The sequence below is a fragment of the Rhinopithecus roxellana genome, chromosome 10 (assembly GCF_007565055.1).
Source record: "Rhinopithecus roxellana isolate Shanxi Qingling chromosome 10, ASM756505v1, whole genome shotgun sequence".
In the NCBI taxonomy this organism is placed as follows: Eukaryota; Metazoa; Chordata; class Mammalia; order Primates; family Cercopithecidae; genus Rhinopithecus; species Rhinopithecus roxellana.
In genome coordinates, this window is record NC_044558.1 from 60,682,741 (window position 1) to 60,701,443 (window position 18,703).

The 18,703-nt window shown below is 43.1% G+C and overlaps 1 protein-coding gene across 13 annotated transcripts in view; it reads right to left on the reverse strand.

The window, feature by feature from the left end:
• LARP4 (La ribonucleoprotein 4) overlaps positions 1-18,703 on the reverse strand; it is an 84,589-nt gene that overhangs the window by 47,776 nt on the left and 18,110 nt on the right. For 11 of the 13 annotated variants that reach the window (XM_030939871.1, XM_030939869.1, XM_010385345.2 and 8 more), the window contains 3 exons: positions 7,420-7,567; positions 6,110-6,265; positions 4,308-4,383 (listed from right to left, as the gene is read on the reverse strand). In XM_030939871.1, the coding sequence (XP_030795731.1) occupies positions 4,308-4,383; positions 6,110-6,221 (188 nt within the window). In that variant the 5' untranslated portion in view covers positions 6,222-6,265; positions 7,420-7,567. The remainder of the gene's footprint in view (positions 1-4,307; positions 4,384-6,109; positions 6,266-7,419; positions 7,568-18,703) is intronic. The other 2 variants (XM_030939867.1, XM_030939865.1) reach the window with 1 other exon arrangement.

The following is an 18,703-nucleotide window of genomic DNA, read 5'->3' on the forward strand; positions in this document are numbered from 1 at the left end:
TCCCATGTTGGCCAGGCTGGTCTCAAACTTCTAACCTCAGGTGATCCACCCGCCTCGGCCTCCCGAAGTGCTGGGATTACAGGCGTGAGCCACTGCACCCTGGCCAAAATATATATTTTAAATTATGCAAGTCAAACATGCTTATATAAATGCACACCTTGGCTGGGCGTGGTGGCTCGTGCCTGTAATCCTAGCACTTTGGGATGCCGAGGCGGGTGGATGATTAGAGGTCAAGAGCTCAAGACCAACCTGGCCAACATGGTGAAACTCCGTCTCCGCTAAAAATACAAAAAATTAGCTGCGCTTGGTGGTGGGTGCTACTCGGAGGGCTGGGACAGGAGAATCACTTGAACCTGGGAGGCAGAGGTTGCAGTGAGCCGAGAACGCACCACTGCACTTCAGTCGGGTCAACAAGAGCGAAACTCCATCTCAAAACATAAACAAACAAAATGAAAAAGATGCAAACACTTGCATCTTACACATAAAATCTTGTTTAATAAACTTAGGTAAAATCAAATTCACACTTTGCTATTCACATCAAATATTCTTTGAAGCAGTCTGGCTATAAATAGTTGGAAGTTTTTGCTTATAAGCCCTCTTCTCAAAAAGTACTATACTGATCACCCTATTTAAAACTGCAACCACCCCAGCATTCCTGATTCCTCTCCTTGCATTCAATTTTCTTCCCATAGCACTTATCTCCTAACATACTTCTGAGTTGCTTATTTATTATGTTTATTTTGTGTTCTTGCAGTCAGAATACAGGTTCCGTTAAGGATCTTTATTGTTCAATCAATAATGTATTTCAACTGCCTAGTGCCTGGCAATGAGCAGGCTCAAAGGCGCTTACATTCAAATTCTATTAAAATAAAGGCCAGGGGCGGTGGCTCACGCCTGTAAACTTAGCACTTTGGGAGGCCAAGGTGGGTGGATCACCTGATTATCAGTTTGAGACTAGCCTGGCCAACATGATAAAACCCCATTTTGTATTTAATAAAATACAAAACGTAGCCAGGTACAGTGGTGCGTGCCTGTATTCCCAGATATTTGGGAGGCTGAGACAGAAAAATCACTTGAACCTGGGAGGTAGAGGTTGCAGTGAGCTGAGATCGTGCCACTGCACTCCAGCCTGGGCAACAGAGTGAGACTCCATCTCCAAAAAAAAAAACAAAAAAAAAAAACAACAAAAAAAATTCCTTAAGAATCTGAAAATAAGACAACCATAAACATGATTTTTACAAAACTAAAAAGCTGTAGCCTAAATGAACTCTGAAATTTAGCAGGTCTATTCTTAAACAGTGACTCAAAACTCTTAAACTGTACCTTGTCAGAAGTAAATGGATATAATATCTAAGATTTGATTATTCATGAGTAACACCTGATATGTATTAACGGCAATTGTGCTGAGCCACAAATGTCAATTACCCAGCTGGCTGGAACTATATCACAGTCCTAAGTAGGATGTGATGGAGCATGACAAGTAGGAGCTCCCACTGCAAAAGTTAGTCCCACTGCAAAAGCTCCCACTTTTTAAAACTTTTTTAGTTAAAAAAGCTGGGATAAACTACAAAAGAAAAAGATCATGTTTTTGGAGATCTGGGAAAATTGTAGAAGCTTCAAGCACAAAATGACTAAAATGCCCCAAAGAAGATCTTTCCTTCCTGAGAGCATTTGCAGATCTTGACTCAGACTCTACTGGACAATAGAGAAACCAGCAGATCTCTAGGCAGCTGTGTATGTATGTGGTATGTGTAATGTGTAATGGGTATGTGGTATGTGTAATGGGCACAGAACTAGAATTATGAATGGAAATTATGGGAGCCACCAATACAGCTGATTTTCCCCATAAGATGGTTCCTGAGTTTTAAGGAGGAAGACGGGAGATTGGAAGTCAGGCTGAAAAGAGAGTAAAATCTATGTGTCTCGTGAGTAAGTCTGAGTGCAAGCAAAAATGCTGAAAACGCAGGTCGCCCCCATAAGACACTGCCAGATTTTCTTTTTTTTTTTTGAGACAAAGTCTTGCTCTTGTCCCCCAGTCTGGAGTGCAATGGCGTGATCTTGGCTCACTGCAACCTCCACCTCCTGGGTTCAAGCGATTCTCCTGCCTCAGCCTCCTCAGTAGCTGGGATTATAGGTGCATACCAACACGCCCAGCTAATTTTTTGTATTTTAAGTATGGATGGAGTTTCATCTTGTTGGCCAGGCTGATCCTGAACTCCTGACCTCAGGTGATCCGCCCGCCGTGGCCTCCCAAAGTGCTGGGATTACAGGCGTGCACTACCGTGCCCAGCCAAGACACTGCCAGATTTTCAAGCACTATGGGGTAGGAAGTTAAAGAGCTAAATCTCAAACCTCTGCATTAGAGATCTAAATCTCCTTGGTTTTGTAAGATTAGGGTGACACAAAACTGTCAAGCTCTGAATCAAAAGCCTGAAAGGGCCATGTAGAAGGAATAGAGCTAAATCAAAGGTGAACTGAGTCTAATTAAAATTGTTGCTCAGCCCTGACCTAGCTCAATTCCTGATTGGATTGAAGCAATCAACATTTCACTCTCTGCCTAACAGAAGAAAAGCTCAAACTCTGTCTAACTTGTATCACCTGCATCTTCTATGGCTCTGTTGTATGTAATGTATAGCATAAAATCAACATTTACAAGACATACAAAAAGGCAGTAAATTATGACAGATAATTCAAGAGTAGAAACCCAGACAATAGAAGCAGACCCATAAATGATCTAGTTAGTAGGTAAAATTCACCCAGGCTGAAGTGCAGTGGTGCAATCTCGGCTTACTGCAAACTCCACCTCCTGGGTTCAAGCAATTCTCCTGCCTCAGCCTCCAGTAGCTGGGACTACAGGGGCATGCTACCACACTCCGCTAATTTTTGTATTTTCAGTAGAGACGGGGTTTTGCCATATTAGCCAGGCTGGTCTTGAACTCCTGACCTCAGGTGATCCACCTACTTCGGCATCCCAAAGTGCAGGCCAAAGTAAATATTACGTGAATGTTTTTGTTTCTTTGTTTTTGAGGTGGAGTCTCACTCTTGTTGCCCAGGATGGAGCCCAGGAATAATTTCAGCTCACTGTAACCTCCACCGCCCAGGTTCAAGCAATTCTCCTGCTGCCGCCTCCCAAGTTACAGGCGCCCACCACCACACCCGGCTAATTTTTTATTTTTTATTAGAGACAGGGTTTCTCCATGTTGGCCAGGCTGGTCTCAAACCCCTGACCTCGTGATCCACGCACCTTGGCCTCCCAAAGTGCTGGGATTACAGGCATGAGCCACTGCGCATAGGCCATAATTCTTATCTGTAAATAAGACTTCTTGAAATGTTTGCCTGAAAGGATTCCTTATTTAATAGAAGACATTGGCAATATAAATTATGTGTCCAACTCCTTACTATTTTGCCAAAAATGACTCTATGATTAACATTGTAAGAATCAACTATTAAAACATGCATTAAGAAATAACTCTTTACGTCATTTCCAAAACTGAGTATGTTCATAGAAAATATATCCAATGGAAACCTCGTTATCTTTATATTAAGAATAGATCTTTTGCATATCAGATTGGAGACTACACTTTTTTTTTTTTCTTTTTTCCCTGAGATGGAGTTTCGCTCTTGTTATCTGGGCTGGAGTGCAATGGTGCGATCTCGGCTCACTGCAACCTTTGCCTCTGGGGTTCAGGTGATTCTCCTGCCTCAGCATCCTGAGTAGCTGGGATTACAGGCATGTGCCACCATATCTGGCTAATTTTTGCATTTTTAGTAGAGACAGGGTTTCTCCATGTTGGTCAGGCAGGTCTCTTAACTCCTGGCTTCAGGTGATCCAGCCACCGCAGTCTCCCAAAGTGCTGGGATTACAGGTGTGAGCCACGGCGCCCGGCCCTACACTTTTAAATCTAGATAAAGGGCCGAGTGTGGTACCACACGCCTGTAATCCCAACACTTTGGGAGGCAGAGGAGGGCGAGTCACATGAGGTTGCAAGTTTGAGACCAGCCTGGCCAAGATGGTGAAACCCCGTCTCTACTAAAACTACAAATATTAGCTGGGCGTGATGGACACACGTCCGTAATTCCAGCTACTCTGGAGGCTGACGCACAAGAATCTCTTGAACCCGGGAGGTGGAGGCTGCGGTGAGCCAAGATCACACCACTGCACTCCAGTCCAGCGACAGCATGAGACTCTGTCTCAAGAAAATAAAAAATAAAAAAAACTAGTTAAATAATAATCACCATCCTCGTACTCTATTTCACACATATTTTATATCTACTAATCAAATTCAATAAAGGGGAAATAGCAATACCGTGAAAAACAGAATTCTAATTGTTTCTTCAGACATTCTTTTAGGTCTTCTGTAGAAATTGCTGAATTGCTTTCTCCTGATGGTAGAAAAGGAGGGGAAAAAAGTTAATAGCATGTTAGCAGACGTGATAAATCTGACATTCTGTTGTACTCAGAAGCCACAAAGTATCTACAATCAAAATTCACCACAAAGCTATTGTTTGAGAGAACCAGGGTCTCCCTTTGTTGCCCAGGCTAGAGTACAGTGGTGCGATCACAGCTCAGTACAGCCTCAACCTCCTGGGCTCAAATGATCCTCCCACTACAGCTTCTCGAGTAGCTAGGACCACAAACTTGTGCCACGATACCCAGCTAATTTTTTATTTTTATTTTTTTGTAGAGACAGGCTCTCATTATGTTGCCCAGACTGTTCTCAAACTCCTGGGCTCAAGCAATCCTCCTACCATGGGCACAGGCGTAAGCCACTGTGCCTGGCCCAAACTGTATTTTTTACTATTTTTATAACTTGGATAGTTCAAAGTCTAATTTCTCTCAACTTAGATATTCTTTCATCAGATACATTTCATATTAGTTTAAGAGTTATTTTTATCAAAAAATTAACAAAGCACAATACTAAAAGCACTTAAAGGCCGGGCATGGTGGCTCACGCCTGTAATCCCAGCACTTTGGAAGGCCAAGGAAGGTGGATTACTTGAGGTCAGGAGATTGAGACTAGCCTGGCCAACGTGGTGAAACCCCACCCTTACTAAAAATACAAAACTAGCCAGGTGTGGTGGTGCGTGCCTGTAATCCCAGCTGCTCAGGAGGCTGAGACAGGAGAATCACTTGAACCCAGGAGGCAGAGGTTGCAGTGAGCCGAGATCACGCCACTGCACTCCAGCCTGGGCGACAGAGCGAGACTCCCTCTCAATAACAACAAAAAAAAACACCACCACGGCTGGGCGCGGTGGCTCACGCCTGTAATCCCAGCACTTTGGGAGGCCAAGGTGGGTGGATCACGAGGTCAGGAGATCGAGACCACCCTGGCTAACATGGTGAAAACCCGTCTCTACTAAAAAAAAAAAAAAAATACAAAAAATCAGCCGGGCACAGCGGTGGGTGTCTGTAGTTCCAGCTACTCAGGAGGCTGAGGCAGGAGAATGGCATGAACCTGGGAGGCGGAGCTTGCAGTGAGCCCAGATAGCGCCACTGTACTCCAGCCTGGGTGACACAGCGCGACTCCGTCTCAAAAAAAAAAAAACAACAGCAACAAAAACACCAACTGCTTGCCATATCACTTTAACTCTATGTTCAAAGTCGGCAGTTGTTTCTATATAGATACGTAAAAATTCTTTTCAGACACAGTTTCACTCTGTCACCCAGGCTGGAGTGCAGTGGCATGATCTTGAGATTACAGGTGCATGCCACCACGCCCAGCTAATTTTTGTGGTTTTTTTTTTTTCCAGTATAAGACAGTGTTTCACCATGTTGGCCAGGCTAGTTTCGAACCCCTGACCCCAAGAGATCTGCCCACCTCGGCCTCCTAAAGTGCTGGGATTACAGGTGTGAGCCACCCTGCCTTTTTTCCTGTTATCTTTAATTTCACGCTTTCCTTTAATAGAACCCTCATAAACAATCATTTAACTTACAAATGTCACGTTATCTGAAAACAGTGTAACAATCAACTAACATTTCATTAACATAACCTTCTTTTCAAATAGGAAAATAATGCCAAAGGTTTATCAGAACAAGGATAAAGAGACCATGGGTGGGGGGGTGTCCTGTACTGAATTCCCATTTTAACAATAAAACCATAAACTTTACCGGAAACATCATATATTTGGTAACTCAGATCTTCTGGTCCTAAAATCATCCCATCAGTTGATTCTTCAATGCCTGTAGTATTTCTTGTGGTTTCATAAGACGAAGAATACATTACTTCATATTCTTTACATGTATCTTCTGAGAGCTCTGCATTACCTGTATTAAAGACAGACACTGAAAGTAAATGGGAATTCTTTAAATTCTATTTTCAGGAACCCTGTTCATTATGTCACCTATAAAAAGATTTTAAGGTATTCTACCAGTTCGGAGTATATCCGCGTGGTTTTAAGCAAGAGTTATCATTCCAAGGGAGAAAGTTTTTACAATTACGGATAAACTAAAATGATCAACAATTGCTAAAACGTATATAGCATTATCCATGTATCAGACTACTCCATGTACTTTATTCATTTAATTATCAGAAAATCCTGTGCTGTAATTAAGATTGCTTCTGTTTTACAGATGGAGGAAAAAAGCATAGAGAAATTAAGTTATTTGCCCAAGGTCGAACAGTGAGTAAACAGGAGAGTCAATGATGGTAGATAAAAACTAACTTATAAGTATCATTATTATAGACGGGTTGCATGATGGACCCAAAGACATAGCTACTACTTGAAATCAGTGGCAATCTATTCATGTTAGGTATAAATGAAAATTATACACAAACTACCTGTTAACATAAATCCTGGATGCAGTATGTTTAAAAGAAAAACAAATTGATAAATATACTTAATCAAATAATCAAAGGATATATCCTGGCCAGGCATGGTGGCCCACACCTGTAATCCCAGCACTTTGGGAGGCCGAGGTGGGTGGATCACTTGAGGTCAGGAGTTCAAGACCAGCCTGGCCAACATGGTGAAACTCCATCTCTACTAAAAATACAAAAGTTCAGCCGGGCACGGTGGCTCACGCCTTTAATCCCAGCACTTTGGGAGGCGGAGGTAGGCGGATCACCTGAGGTCAGGAGTTCGAGACCGGCCTGGACAACATGATAAAACTCCGTCTCTACTAAAAATACAAAAATTAGCCGGGTGTGGTAACCAGATGTGGGATCACAGGCATGAGATAAAACCGGGCGCCTGTAATCCCAGCTACTCGGGAGGCTGAGGCAGGAGAATTGCTTGAACCTGGGGAGGCGGAGGTTGCAGTGAGCAAAGATCGCGCCACTGTACTCCAGCCTGCGTGACAGAGCGAGACTCTGTCTCAGAAAAAAAAGAGGGGGGGTGATGTATCTCAAGTTCAGTAAACTTGCTTGGCCATACATTTAACCAAACTGTGATTTTTATGACCAAATATTTAAGACTTACCCTCAGGATGAGCACCTGATGTAGCTGCTGTTTCATGCCAAGAGCTTTCAGTTCCATGAGTTACTGGGGTGGCATCAGTATTTCCAGGAGCAATTTCTTGCCATACTTTGGCATTAGGATTTAAACCAGTTCCTTTAGATGTTACCTGCTAAATAATCGAAGGATCTATTTGTAAATTTTTGAAATCAGAGCATGAAAATTACAGATTTAGATAAAATCGCTTTTCCATTACTTTAAAGTGGGAGAGAAACCCAATAATTATATTTAACAAATAATAATACTAAAGTTTTTGATCAACTTGAAAATTTGAAATATCTATATAAAATTTAGCTTCCTATATAATAAAAAATAGGTCTCTCTAAATATTAAAACAGAAATACTGCCCAGGTGCAATGGGTCACGCCTGTAATCCCAGCACTTTGGGAGGCTGAGGCAGGAGAATCACATGAGTCCAGGAAGTTCGAGGCTACAGTGAGCTGTAAACACACCATCACACTCCAGCCTAGGTGACAGAGGAGACCCTGTCTCAGAAAAATAAATAAAACAGAAATATTGCGCCGGGCGCGGTGGCTCAAGCCAGTAATCCCAGCACTTTGGGAGGCCGAGATGGGCGGATCACGAGGTCAGGAGATCGAGACCATCCTGGCTAACACGGTGAAACCCCGTCTCTACTAAAAAAATACAAAAATCTAGCTGGGCAAGGTGGCGGGCACCTGTAGTCCGAGCTACTCGGGAGGCTGAGGCAGGAGAATGGCGTAAACCCAGGAGGCGTAGCTTGCAGTGAGCTGAGATCCGGCCACTGCACTCCAGCCTGGGCAACAGAGCGAGACTCTGTCTCAAAAAAAAAAAAAAAAAAAAAAACAGAACTATTGCTTTACCCCAACCTACTTGCAAATGTCACAAAATTTAAAATATTTACATAACTTTTGAGACACTTGTGTATTTTTGCATCTACAGCAAATTTCTTAGTTATCTCATTTTCCAGATTATATATATTTATAATATTATAAAATATAAATATTTTATTGCCATCTAAGCTGTGACAGAGACTTTAGAGTCTGAACAATTCTATAACTAGAAATTTTATCCTGAGTTAAAAGCAGTGATATGCTTTATATTGGAATTTTTTTTCCATCTGTCCTGCAAGTGTATGTTCTTAATGTCTACAGTATGACTATTTTAAACAGTGCCATTTAAGGAAGGTTATCTCTTGAGGCAGGGCACGATGGCTCATTCCTATAATCCCAGCACTTTGGGAGGCCAAGGTGGGCAGATTGCTTGAGCTCATGAGTTCGAGACCAGTCTGGGCAACAAACACGGAGAAATGCTATCTCTACAAAAAATACAAAATTAGCCGGGCGTGTTGGTGGGCACCTGCAGTCCCAGCTACTCGGGATGCTGAGGTGGGAGAATGGCTTGAGCCTGGGAGAGAGGTTGCAGTGAGCTGAGTAGCTGAGTTTGCACCATTGCACTTCAGCTTGGGAGACAGAGTGAGACTCGTCTCAAAAAGAACACACACACACACACACACACTCACTCACACACACATACCAAACATAATGCCCTGTTCCATGCCTAGGTTCACTCATATCTTGAGAGCAGGGTCTGCGCCTTGAAATGGTGGTAGTAGTAAGAAGTATTTTATCACTTATACGCTTTAGAATTTCCAAGTGTAGGACAACAAGCGTATACCTTTCAGTCATTTTTATTATTGTTTCAAAATTCTCTACAGAAAATACACCTGTTGTGTACCCACAGGAGAGCAGTACTCTCCCACTGCTCTGCCTTTGGTAGCCACTGATGTGAAGCTGAGTTGATTGGTGAATGTGATGTGGGCATTTAGGTATTGCATAATTTCTGTGTTGGGGAGGGGGATAGTCTATTTTAACAAAACTTGCTATTCATGTGTATGCCCTAACAAACAAACATTACAGCATAATAAAAGGTACAACTAAGCACTGTGGACTGGAGGTGAGATGCCTACCCAGCAGCAAGTCCACCCTAATGTGCCAACTGAGGACCTGCAGAAAGGACAGTGGGAAGGAGACAGCAGCCTCAGCCCAGAGATCTCCCTATCCTCCTCCCTCAGGGGAGGGGGATCCTGACATTTGATCCCGACATTCAACTGTTCATGTCCTCCTTGGTCCGGAAGATGGTTGGGTACAGTGGGTGGAGGTGAGGAGAAGGAGGTACAGAAGGGGACGCAATATGCGAGTAGAGAGATTCTAGAGAAGGGCAAACGAGGGTGGGTAACAATGGAATTAAACAGAAGAAAGAAGCCTCTATTTGTAACCCTGGAATCCGGCAGGGGAAGGAGGAGGAAACGGGCAAGGGAAGGTGGTAAAGAGAAGCTGAGGAGAAGGCAACTCACTTATTTCTCCCTGCCTCTGCTGAACAGTTCCACTCCTTTATGTTAATCCCATTCTGAGACAGGCCCAGAGAGGTTCCAGTGACAAATTAGTAGCTTGTGTCCCAGGGCACAAATGATCTAGGAAGTAAATTGCAGAGCTGGCAGGCAAAGCTAGGGTCCACCTCAGTAAGACCCAGCTCCTGGCTCCTAGAGAGCTTTGGCATTGATGCTGTAGTTGACAATAAGAGAGATGATGAAGATGCCGAAGCCCAACCCTAAGGGTGATAAACTCAAGCTTTTTGGGTACGGCATAATTTCTGACTGATAACAGAATAGAACTCTGAGTAGCTTGTGATAGCCAAGCTCTCCCGCCATGTCAACAGTATTTGACATTAAGCATTTTTCAATAGGAGAAAATGCATGTATTTACACACTTATTCTCTCCCTCTCTCCTCCATTCTGAGAATACCAGATACATGCCTACCCAAGAGGATGGCAAATGTTAAAGGTACAGCTCTCAGAAACAAGAGATCAAACATTAAATCCCAATAAATACAAGGAGTACAACATTCATTTACTTACTTGAAAAGGATACAGTGAAAGGGCCATATACCCATTAGAAATACCCCTTACTCAAAGAGTTGCTATGTAGAGTAGTTATGTGACAAAATCATCATTTCAAGGTAGCTTTTTTTTTTTTTTTTTGAGACAAGAGTCTCGCTCTGTTGCCCAGGCTGGAGTGCAGTGGTGCAATCTTGGCTCACTGCAACCTCCCTGTCCTGGGTTCAAGCTATTATCCTGCCTCAGCCTCCTGAGTAGCTGGGATTACAAGGGCCCGGCACCACGCTGGGCAAATTTTTGTGTTTTTAGTAGAGACAGGGTTTCACCATGTTAGTCAAGTTGGCCTCAAACCCCTGACCTCAGGTGATCCACCCTCCTCGGCCTCCCAAAGTGCTGGGATTACAGGCGGGAGCCACCGCACCCGGCCTCAAGGTAGTTTAATAATCTTCATCTAAACACACAATGATTGAGATGCTGGGGTCACTCCTGAATCCAAAAACAGCTCTAATATGAACTTTTTATTATTGTGCGATCTTGGCAAAATTTCTTAACTCTTCTGAGCCTCAATTTTGTTAACTGTAAACTGAGGTAAAACATTTTTATTTTTACTATCTTTATAGACAGGGTCTACTCTGTCATCCAGGCTGGAGTACAGTGGTGTGCTCATAGCTCAATGTAGCCTCAAACTCCGGGGTTCAAATGATGCTCTTGCCTCAACCTCCTAAGTAGCTAGGACTACAGGCCTGGAACACCATGCCCCACTAATTAAAAAAAATTTTTGGCAGAACTGGGTTTTCATTATGCTGCCCAGGCTAGTCTCAAAACTCCTGGCCTCAACAGATCCTCTCAAACTCAGCCTCCCAAATCACTGGGATTACAGGCATGAGCCACTGCACTGGGTCAAGAAGTCCTTATTTTAAAAATTACATGGCTGGGTGCAGTGGCTCACGCCTGTAATTCCAGAACTTTGGGAGGCCAAGGCAGGTGGATCACCTGAGGTCAGGAGTTCAAGATGAGCCTGACCAACATGGTGAAACCCTGTCTCTGCTAAACAATACAAAAATTAGCTGGGTGTGGTGGCGGGCACCTGTAATCCCAGCTACTACTCAGGAGGCTGAGGCAGGAGAATCGTTTGAACCCAGGAGCTGAAGGTTGCAGTGAGCCAAAATCGCGCCATTGCATCCCAGCCTGGGTGACAAGAACAAGACTCCGTCTTAAAAAACAAAAAATATTATAGGCCAGGGACACTGGCTCACACCTGTTAACTCCAGCACTTTGGGAGGCTGAGGCAGGTGGATCATGAGGTCAGGAGATGGATATCAGCCTGACCAATATGGTAAAAATCCCATCTCTACCAAAAATACAAACATTAGCCAGGCGTGGTGGTGTGCACCTATAATCTCAGCTACTCTGGAGGCTGAGGCAGGAGAATCGCCTGAACCTTGCAGGCGGAGGTTGTGGTGAGCCGAGATTATGCCACTGCACTCCAGCCTGGGTGACAGAGCAAGACTCCATTTCAAAAAAGAAAACACTGCATATACTTTTTTATAAAGCACGTCAGTTTTGAATGGAAGGCAATTCTGCTGTCTCACCCTCAAAAGTATACTACACAAACACCGATGCATTCTATCAAAATCACTGCATAAGTGAAGTTAAATGTAAACTATTATGTCATAGCAAATTAGCTTTGAAGAAACATAAAATTACAAAAGATGAGTATAGCATGCTATAAAACTGAAACCTAAAAAACCTAAAAAGACTAAGAAAATAAAAAGTTTAAAAAAGTATAAATGCATGGACATAAATAGGAAAATAAAGTACTATTTATATTTACTAGTTTGGCAAAGCCCTTAAGGATAATTTCCCAGCCGGGTGTCGTGGCTCACGCCTGTAATCCCAATACTTTGGGAGGCTGAGGCGGGCGGATGACCTGATGTCAGGAGTTCAAGACCAGCCTGGCCAACATGACGAAACCCCATCACTACTAAACATATAAAAAAAATTAGCCAAGCATTGTGGCGGGCATCTGTAATCCCAGCTCCTCGGGAGGCTGAGGCAAGAGAATTGCTTGAACTCAGAAGTCAGAGGTTGCAGTGAGCCAAGACTGCCCCATGGCACTCCAGCCTGGGTGACAGAGGGGGACTCCATCTCAAAAAAATAATAATGATGATGATAATATAATAATTTCCCAACTGGCATAGAGTTGGCGAAAATCCTTTTATAGAGACTATATAAAGTGATTCAACTCATATTTCTACGTATATTAGCATTATTTTTGAATGCTAAGAAATGCAAATAACCCTGTTTAAACAGATGAGGAATACAAGAAACGATATACTTACTAAGTATTACACAGCAATCCAAAATTATAAAGATACCACATGAACGCATTTTAAAATCGGATGGGATACTAATATCACAAAGAAAAAGCTGCTGTTTATTCAGCTATCACACACCAAATATTTTAAGGTGTATCCCAATTTTCAAAGTTAAAATGTGCAAAAATATGCATCTTAGGGTTGATTAAATATGGAAATGTACGAAAACTGGAAAATGCTTTCACACAATAGAGTGGAAAAAACAGCTGTAACTGCCATAATAACAAAAGCAAAAGTGTTAAAACAATTCTGTGGGCTAGGCACTGTACAGAATGCTTTTTATGTGTCATCTCCCCTACTTTTTAAAACAATGTAGGCCGGGTGCGGTGGCTCAAGCCTGTAATCCTAGCACTTTGGGAGGCCAAGGCAGGCAGATCACTTGAGGTCAGGAGTGTGAGACCAACCTGTCCAACATGATGAAACCCTGTCTCTACCAAAACCAAAAAATTTAGCCAGTCGTGGTGGCGGGTGCCTGTAGTCCCAGCTACTCAAGAGGCTGAGGCAGGAGAATCACTTGAACCCGGGAGGAGGAGGTTGCAGTAAGCGGCGGTCATGCCACTGCACTCCAACCTGGGTGACAAAACAAGACTCCGTCTCAAAAACAAAACAAAACAAAACAACTAATGTAAGTATTAGTATCTCTCTTTTATAGATTATCCCATTATGAGAGGTACGGAGTAATAACAAACCCAATTAAAGACATAGAAAGATGAAATATGAAGGAAGGATTCAAACCCAAGGCAGCCTGACTCCAGAAACAAAGGATTAACCACACAATGATTACAACTGCAAGAAGTACCTAAGCATGTGGTTATAGGCTGGAAGAAAACATGATCTGCCACAGTAACTAGACCAGATTGGTTTTCCCCCCAACTTACAAAGCATTCTTTTTTTTTTTTTTTTTTTTTTGTGATGGAGTCTTGCTCTGTTGCCCAGGCTGGAGTGCAGTGGCAAGATCTTGGCTCACTGCAACCTCAAGCGATTCTCCTGCCTCAGCCTTCCGAGAAACTGGGATTATAGGTGTATGCCACTACGCCCAGGTAATTTTTGTATTTTTAGTAGAGACAGGATTTCACCATATTGTCAACACTGGTCTTGAACTCCTGACTTCTTGATCCTACTGCCCCAGCCTCCCAAAGTGCTGGGATTACAGGTGTGAGCCACCACACCCAGCCTAAAGCATTCTATTAAAATGCTGCTTTGAGTCATAAAAAAATACGAAATTTAAGATTATTGTTTCTATTACTGATTTTTTCAAAACAGAGCATATTAAAGTACATTAAAAGCAGGCTGGGTATGGTGGCTCACGCCTGTAATCAAAGTACTTTGAGAGGCCGAGGCAGGCAGATCATGAGGTCAGGAGTTCGAGACCAGCTTGGCCAACATACAGTGAAACCCCGTCTCTACTAAAAAAAATACAAAAATTAGCTGGACGTGGTGGTGTGCACCTGTAGTCCCAATCACTTGGGAAGCTGAGGCAGTAGAATCACTTGAACCTGGGAGGTGGAGGTTGCAGTGAGCCGAGATCACACCACTGCACTCCAGCCTGGGTGACAGAGAAAGACTCCATCTCTCCAAAAAAAAAAAAAAAAAAAAAAAGGCAAAGATTATTCTGTACCTTCAAATATATTAAATACATACTATTATTTTACTTTTATACCAGTCAACATTTACTTAAATTTACACAAATGTTGACCATTTTCTTTGTTCATCATTCTTTCTTGCATCTCGGAGTTTTCTTTGAAATCATTTACCATCTACCCAAAGGATATCATTCAGAACTTCTTAGTAAATTCTCTCAAGTTGTGCTTTCTCTGAAAATACATTTTTAATCATCCTTGCCATATACAGAATTCTCAATAGGCATATAACCCCTGTCAGGCACCTTAAAGACATCCTGTACTTTCTGGTTTATACTATGCCTAACAAGCAATCGGCCATCAGGTTAACTGCCATTCTTAATCTCTCTCTACTCTCTGATTTGTTAATGAGGCTTTACATTCATTAAAAGTCTAAGTGTGAAATTGTTTTTTATTTGATATAACTGGGATTCGCAGAACTCCCTGAAATATTTCATCAATTCTGTAAAATTCTCAGCCATTCTCTTAAAATATTCACTCTTCACCAACTGCTCTATTATTTCCTTCTGAAACTCCAATAAAATATATGCTACCTTGTCATCATGTTCCATGTATCAAGTTCTTTCCTATTTTCCATTTTGTTGTCTCTCTAGTTGTATTCTGAACAATTTCTTACGATCTTTCTTCCAGTTCGCCAATTTTCTCAAGTTTCTAACTTGCTGTTCAACTTGTCTAGTGAAGTTTCTAAGCTCCCTTTTTATATTTTTCATTTCTTAAAGTTCCTTTTAGCTCTTTCCTCAAATCTATCTGATCAACTTTTTTGTTTCTGGCCCATCTTTTTTCTTCTTTTAAGCATATCAAACATTTTAATTGTGTAGTCTACACTTGATGATAATTCCAATATTTGTAATTTTGAGGGCTTAATTTTGTGACTTGTTTTTTCTGCTAAATCATGATCCTAATGACTTACATGCTTCATAATTTTACACTGTAAGGCCATTTTTCTTAGAACTTTGTAATAATTTTATCAAAGATTACGTTTACATGGGCTTTTTTTTTTTTTTTTTTTTTTTGAGATGGAGTCTCGCTCTGTCGCCCAGACTGGAGTGCAGTGGCGCGATCTCGGCTCACTGCAAGCTCCGCCTCCCGGGTTCACGCCATTCTCCTGCCTCAGCCTCCCGAGTAGCTGGGACTACAGGCGCCTGCCACCGCGCCTGGCTAGTTTTTTGTATTTTTAGTAGAGACGGGGTTTCACCATGTTAGCCAGGGAAGTCTCGATCTCCTGACCTCACGATCCGCCCGCCTCAGCCTCCTGAAGTGCCAGGATTACAGGCGTGAGCCAGCGCGCCCGGCCTACATGGGCTTTTTTTAGACAGGGTCTGACTCTGTTGCCCAGGCTGGAGCGCAGGGGCATGATCACAGCTCACTGCAGTCTCAAACTCCTGGATTCAAGCAATCATCCCACCTCAGCCTGGTGACCAGCTAGGACTACAGGTTTGAGCCACCACGTGGATAGGTTGTTTTTGTTTTTGTTGAGATGGGGTGTGGCTATGTTGTCTAGCCAGTCTTGAACTCCTGGTCTCAAAGGATCATCTCACCGTGGCCTCCGAAAGTGCTGGGATTATAGGTATGACCCAACACAACAGGCCTAAACTGGCTCTAAAGGAGATGATTTTACTTCTGCTAGACGTCTGCTAGGAAGACTACCAATCCGGACTAGATCTAAATTTTTAACTGGAGTTTTTTGGAAATAATAGGTAGTGCAAAATCTAGCAATACTCTGGTATCAAAGAGGATCTGTGGTTAGAATCATCAAAGACTTCTCCTGCACCAACCCAGAGCCAAGGCTAAAACTGTCAAGTGTGCTTTTCTCTGGGAAAGTTTGTTTTTTTTTTCCTACCTTTTTTAAGACAGGGTCTCACTCTGTTGCCCAGGCTAGAGTACAGTGGCACCATCAAGGCTCACTGCAGCCTCAACCTCCAAGCTGAAGCAATCCTCCAACTTCTCAACCTCCCAAGTACCTGGGATTACAGGTGCATGACACCATGCCCAGCTAATTTTTTTGTATTTTTTACAGAGACGGGGTTTTGCCATGTTGCCTAGGCTGGTCTTGAATGCCTAGGCTACAGTGATCCTCATGCATCAGCCTCCCAAAGTGCTGGGGCTACAGGCATAAACCACCATGTCCAGCCTCATTTGCTTTTTTACCAGCTTAAATCTCTGCTTTAAAAAAACTTTATATGTGTTGAATTAGCAATGGCTGACACTTGTCATCCCAGCACTTTCAGGGGCCAAGACGGGAGGATTGCTTGAAACCAGAAGTTCAAGTCCAGTTTAGCGACATAGGAAGACTCCATCTCTACAAAAAAGATTAAAAACTTAGCCGGTCATGGTATACATCTATAGTTCCAGTTACTTGGGAGGCTAAGGCTGGAGGATTGTTTGAGTTTGGGAGACTGAGGCTATAGTGAGCTAAGATCACACCATTGTACCACAGCCTGGATGACAAAGTGGGACTGTCTCAAAAAACAAAACAAAAAGGGCCAGGCATGGTGACTCATGCCTTTAATCCCAGCACTATGGGAGGCTGAGGCAGGCAAATTGCTTGAGCTCAGGAGTTCGAGACCAGCCTGGGCAACATGGCAAAATCCTGTCTCTACAAAATACTTAAAAAATTAGCCAGGCGTGGTGGCACATGCCTACAGTCCCAGCTATTTGAGAGCCTGAGGCAAGAGGATCACTTGAGTCCAGGAGGTAAAGACTGAAAAGAGCCATGAGGTATTCTCAGAATAGCTTGCTCATTATATTTCAAGAAAATAATACCGGTGTTTTTTCTTAAAGCTAAATTAAAGAGTAATTCCAAAAACTGAGACAATTATGGTATAACAGAAAAAAAAATTAACTTCATTCTGCCACCCAATCATTACGTAATCATTCTGCTTCTCTATCTTTAAGAATATAACGCCTAGGCCAGGCACAGTGACTCACGCCTGTAATCTCAGCACTCTGGGAGGCGAAGGTTGATGGACCCACTTGAGGTCAGGAGTTCGAGACCAGCCTGGCCAACGTGGTGAAACACTGACACTCTTCAATAAAAATACAAAAATTAGGTCGGGCACGGTGGCTCACACCTGTAATCCCCAACACTTTGGGAGACCAAGGCAGGTGGATCATCTGAGGTCAGGAGTTCAAGCCAGCCTGGCCAGTGTGGTGAAACCCCGTCTCTACTAAAAATACAAAAATTAGGCCAGGCACGGTGGCTCAAGCTTGTAATCCCAGCACTTTGGGAGGCCGAGACGGGCAGATCACAAGGTCAGGAGATCGAGACCATCCTGGCTAACGTGGTGAAACCGTGTCTCTACTAAAAAATACAAAAAAAAAAAAAAAAAAAAAAAAAAAACTAGCAGGGCGAGGTGGCGGGCGCCTGTAAGTCCCAGCTACTCGGGAGGCTGAGGCAGGAGAATGGCGTGAACCCGGGAGGCGGAGCTTGCAGTGAGCTGAGATCTGGCCACTGCACTCCAGCCTGGGCGACAGAGCGAGACTCCGTCTCAAAAAAAAAAATAGAATAAATAAAAATACAAAAATTAGCCAGGCGTGGTGGTGGGTGCCTGTAATCCCAGCTACTTGGGAGGCTGAGGCAGGCGAATCGCTTGAATCCAGGAGGCGGAGGTTGCAGTGAACCAAGATCACACCATTACACTCCAGCCTAGGCAACACGATTGAAACTCCGTCTCAAAAAGAGAAGAAAAAAATGAGCCAGGCATGTTAGCGTGTGGCTGTAGTCCCAGCCACTTGGGAGGCTGAGGCAGAAGAATCACTTAAACCTGGAGGCAGAGGCTACACTGACCCAAGACTGTGCCACTGCACTCCAGCCTGGGTAACAGAGTGAGACTCCATCTCAAAATATAAATTAATTAATTAATTAATTAAAACAGAAGTCTTTTGCTACGTAGTGCTTCCTGGCTTTCAGTTTCATGGCTGCTAGAAGCTTTTACAATAGCAAAACCAGTAACAAGATAACAACCCTTACGTGGGGAGCTAAAGCATCTTTGAAGTAGCACCATGAATAACTATAGCAACATCTTGGATTAGAGATGTTAATTCACAACTTCCTCACATCCTAAGCAGCTCAGGGAGGAAACCAACTGGTTTTCAAACAGCCCTACCAGGAGAAGTATCAAAGTACTACTTAAGAACTTATAAGTAGCAATTTTCTTTTTTCTTTCTTTTTTTTTTTTTCAGACAAGAGTTTTGCTGTGCCGCCCAGGCTGGAGTGCAGTGACGCAATCTCAGCTCACTGTATCCTCCACCTCCTGGATTCAAGCAATTCTCTGCCTCAGCCTCCCAAGTAGCTGCGATTACAAGCGCCCACCACCATACCCAGCTAATTTTTTGTATTTTTAGTAGAGATGGAG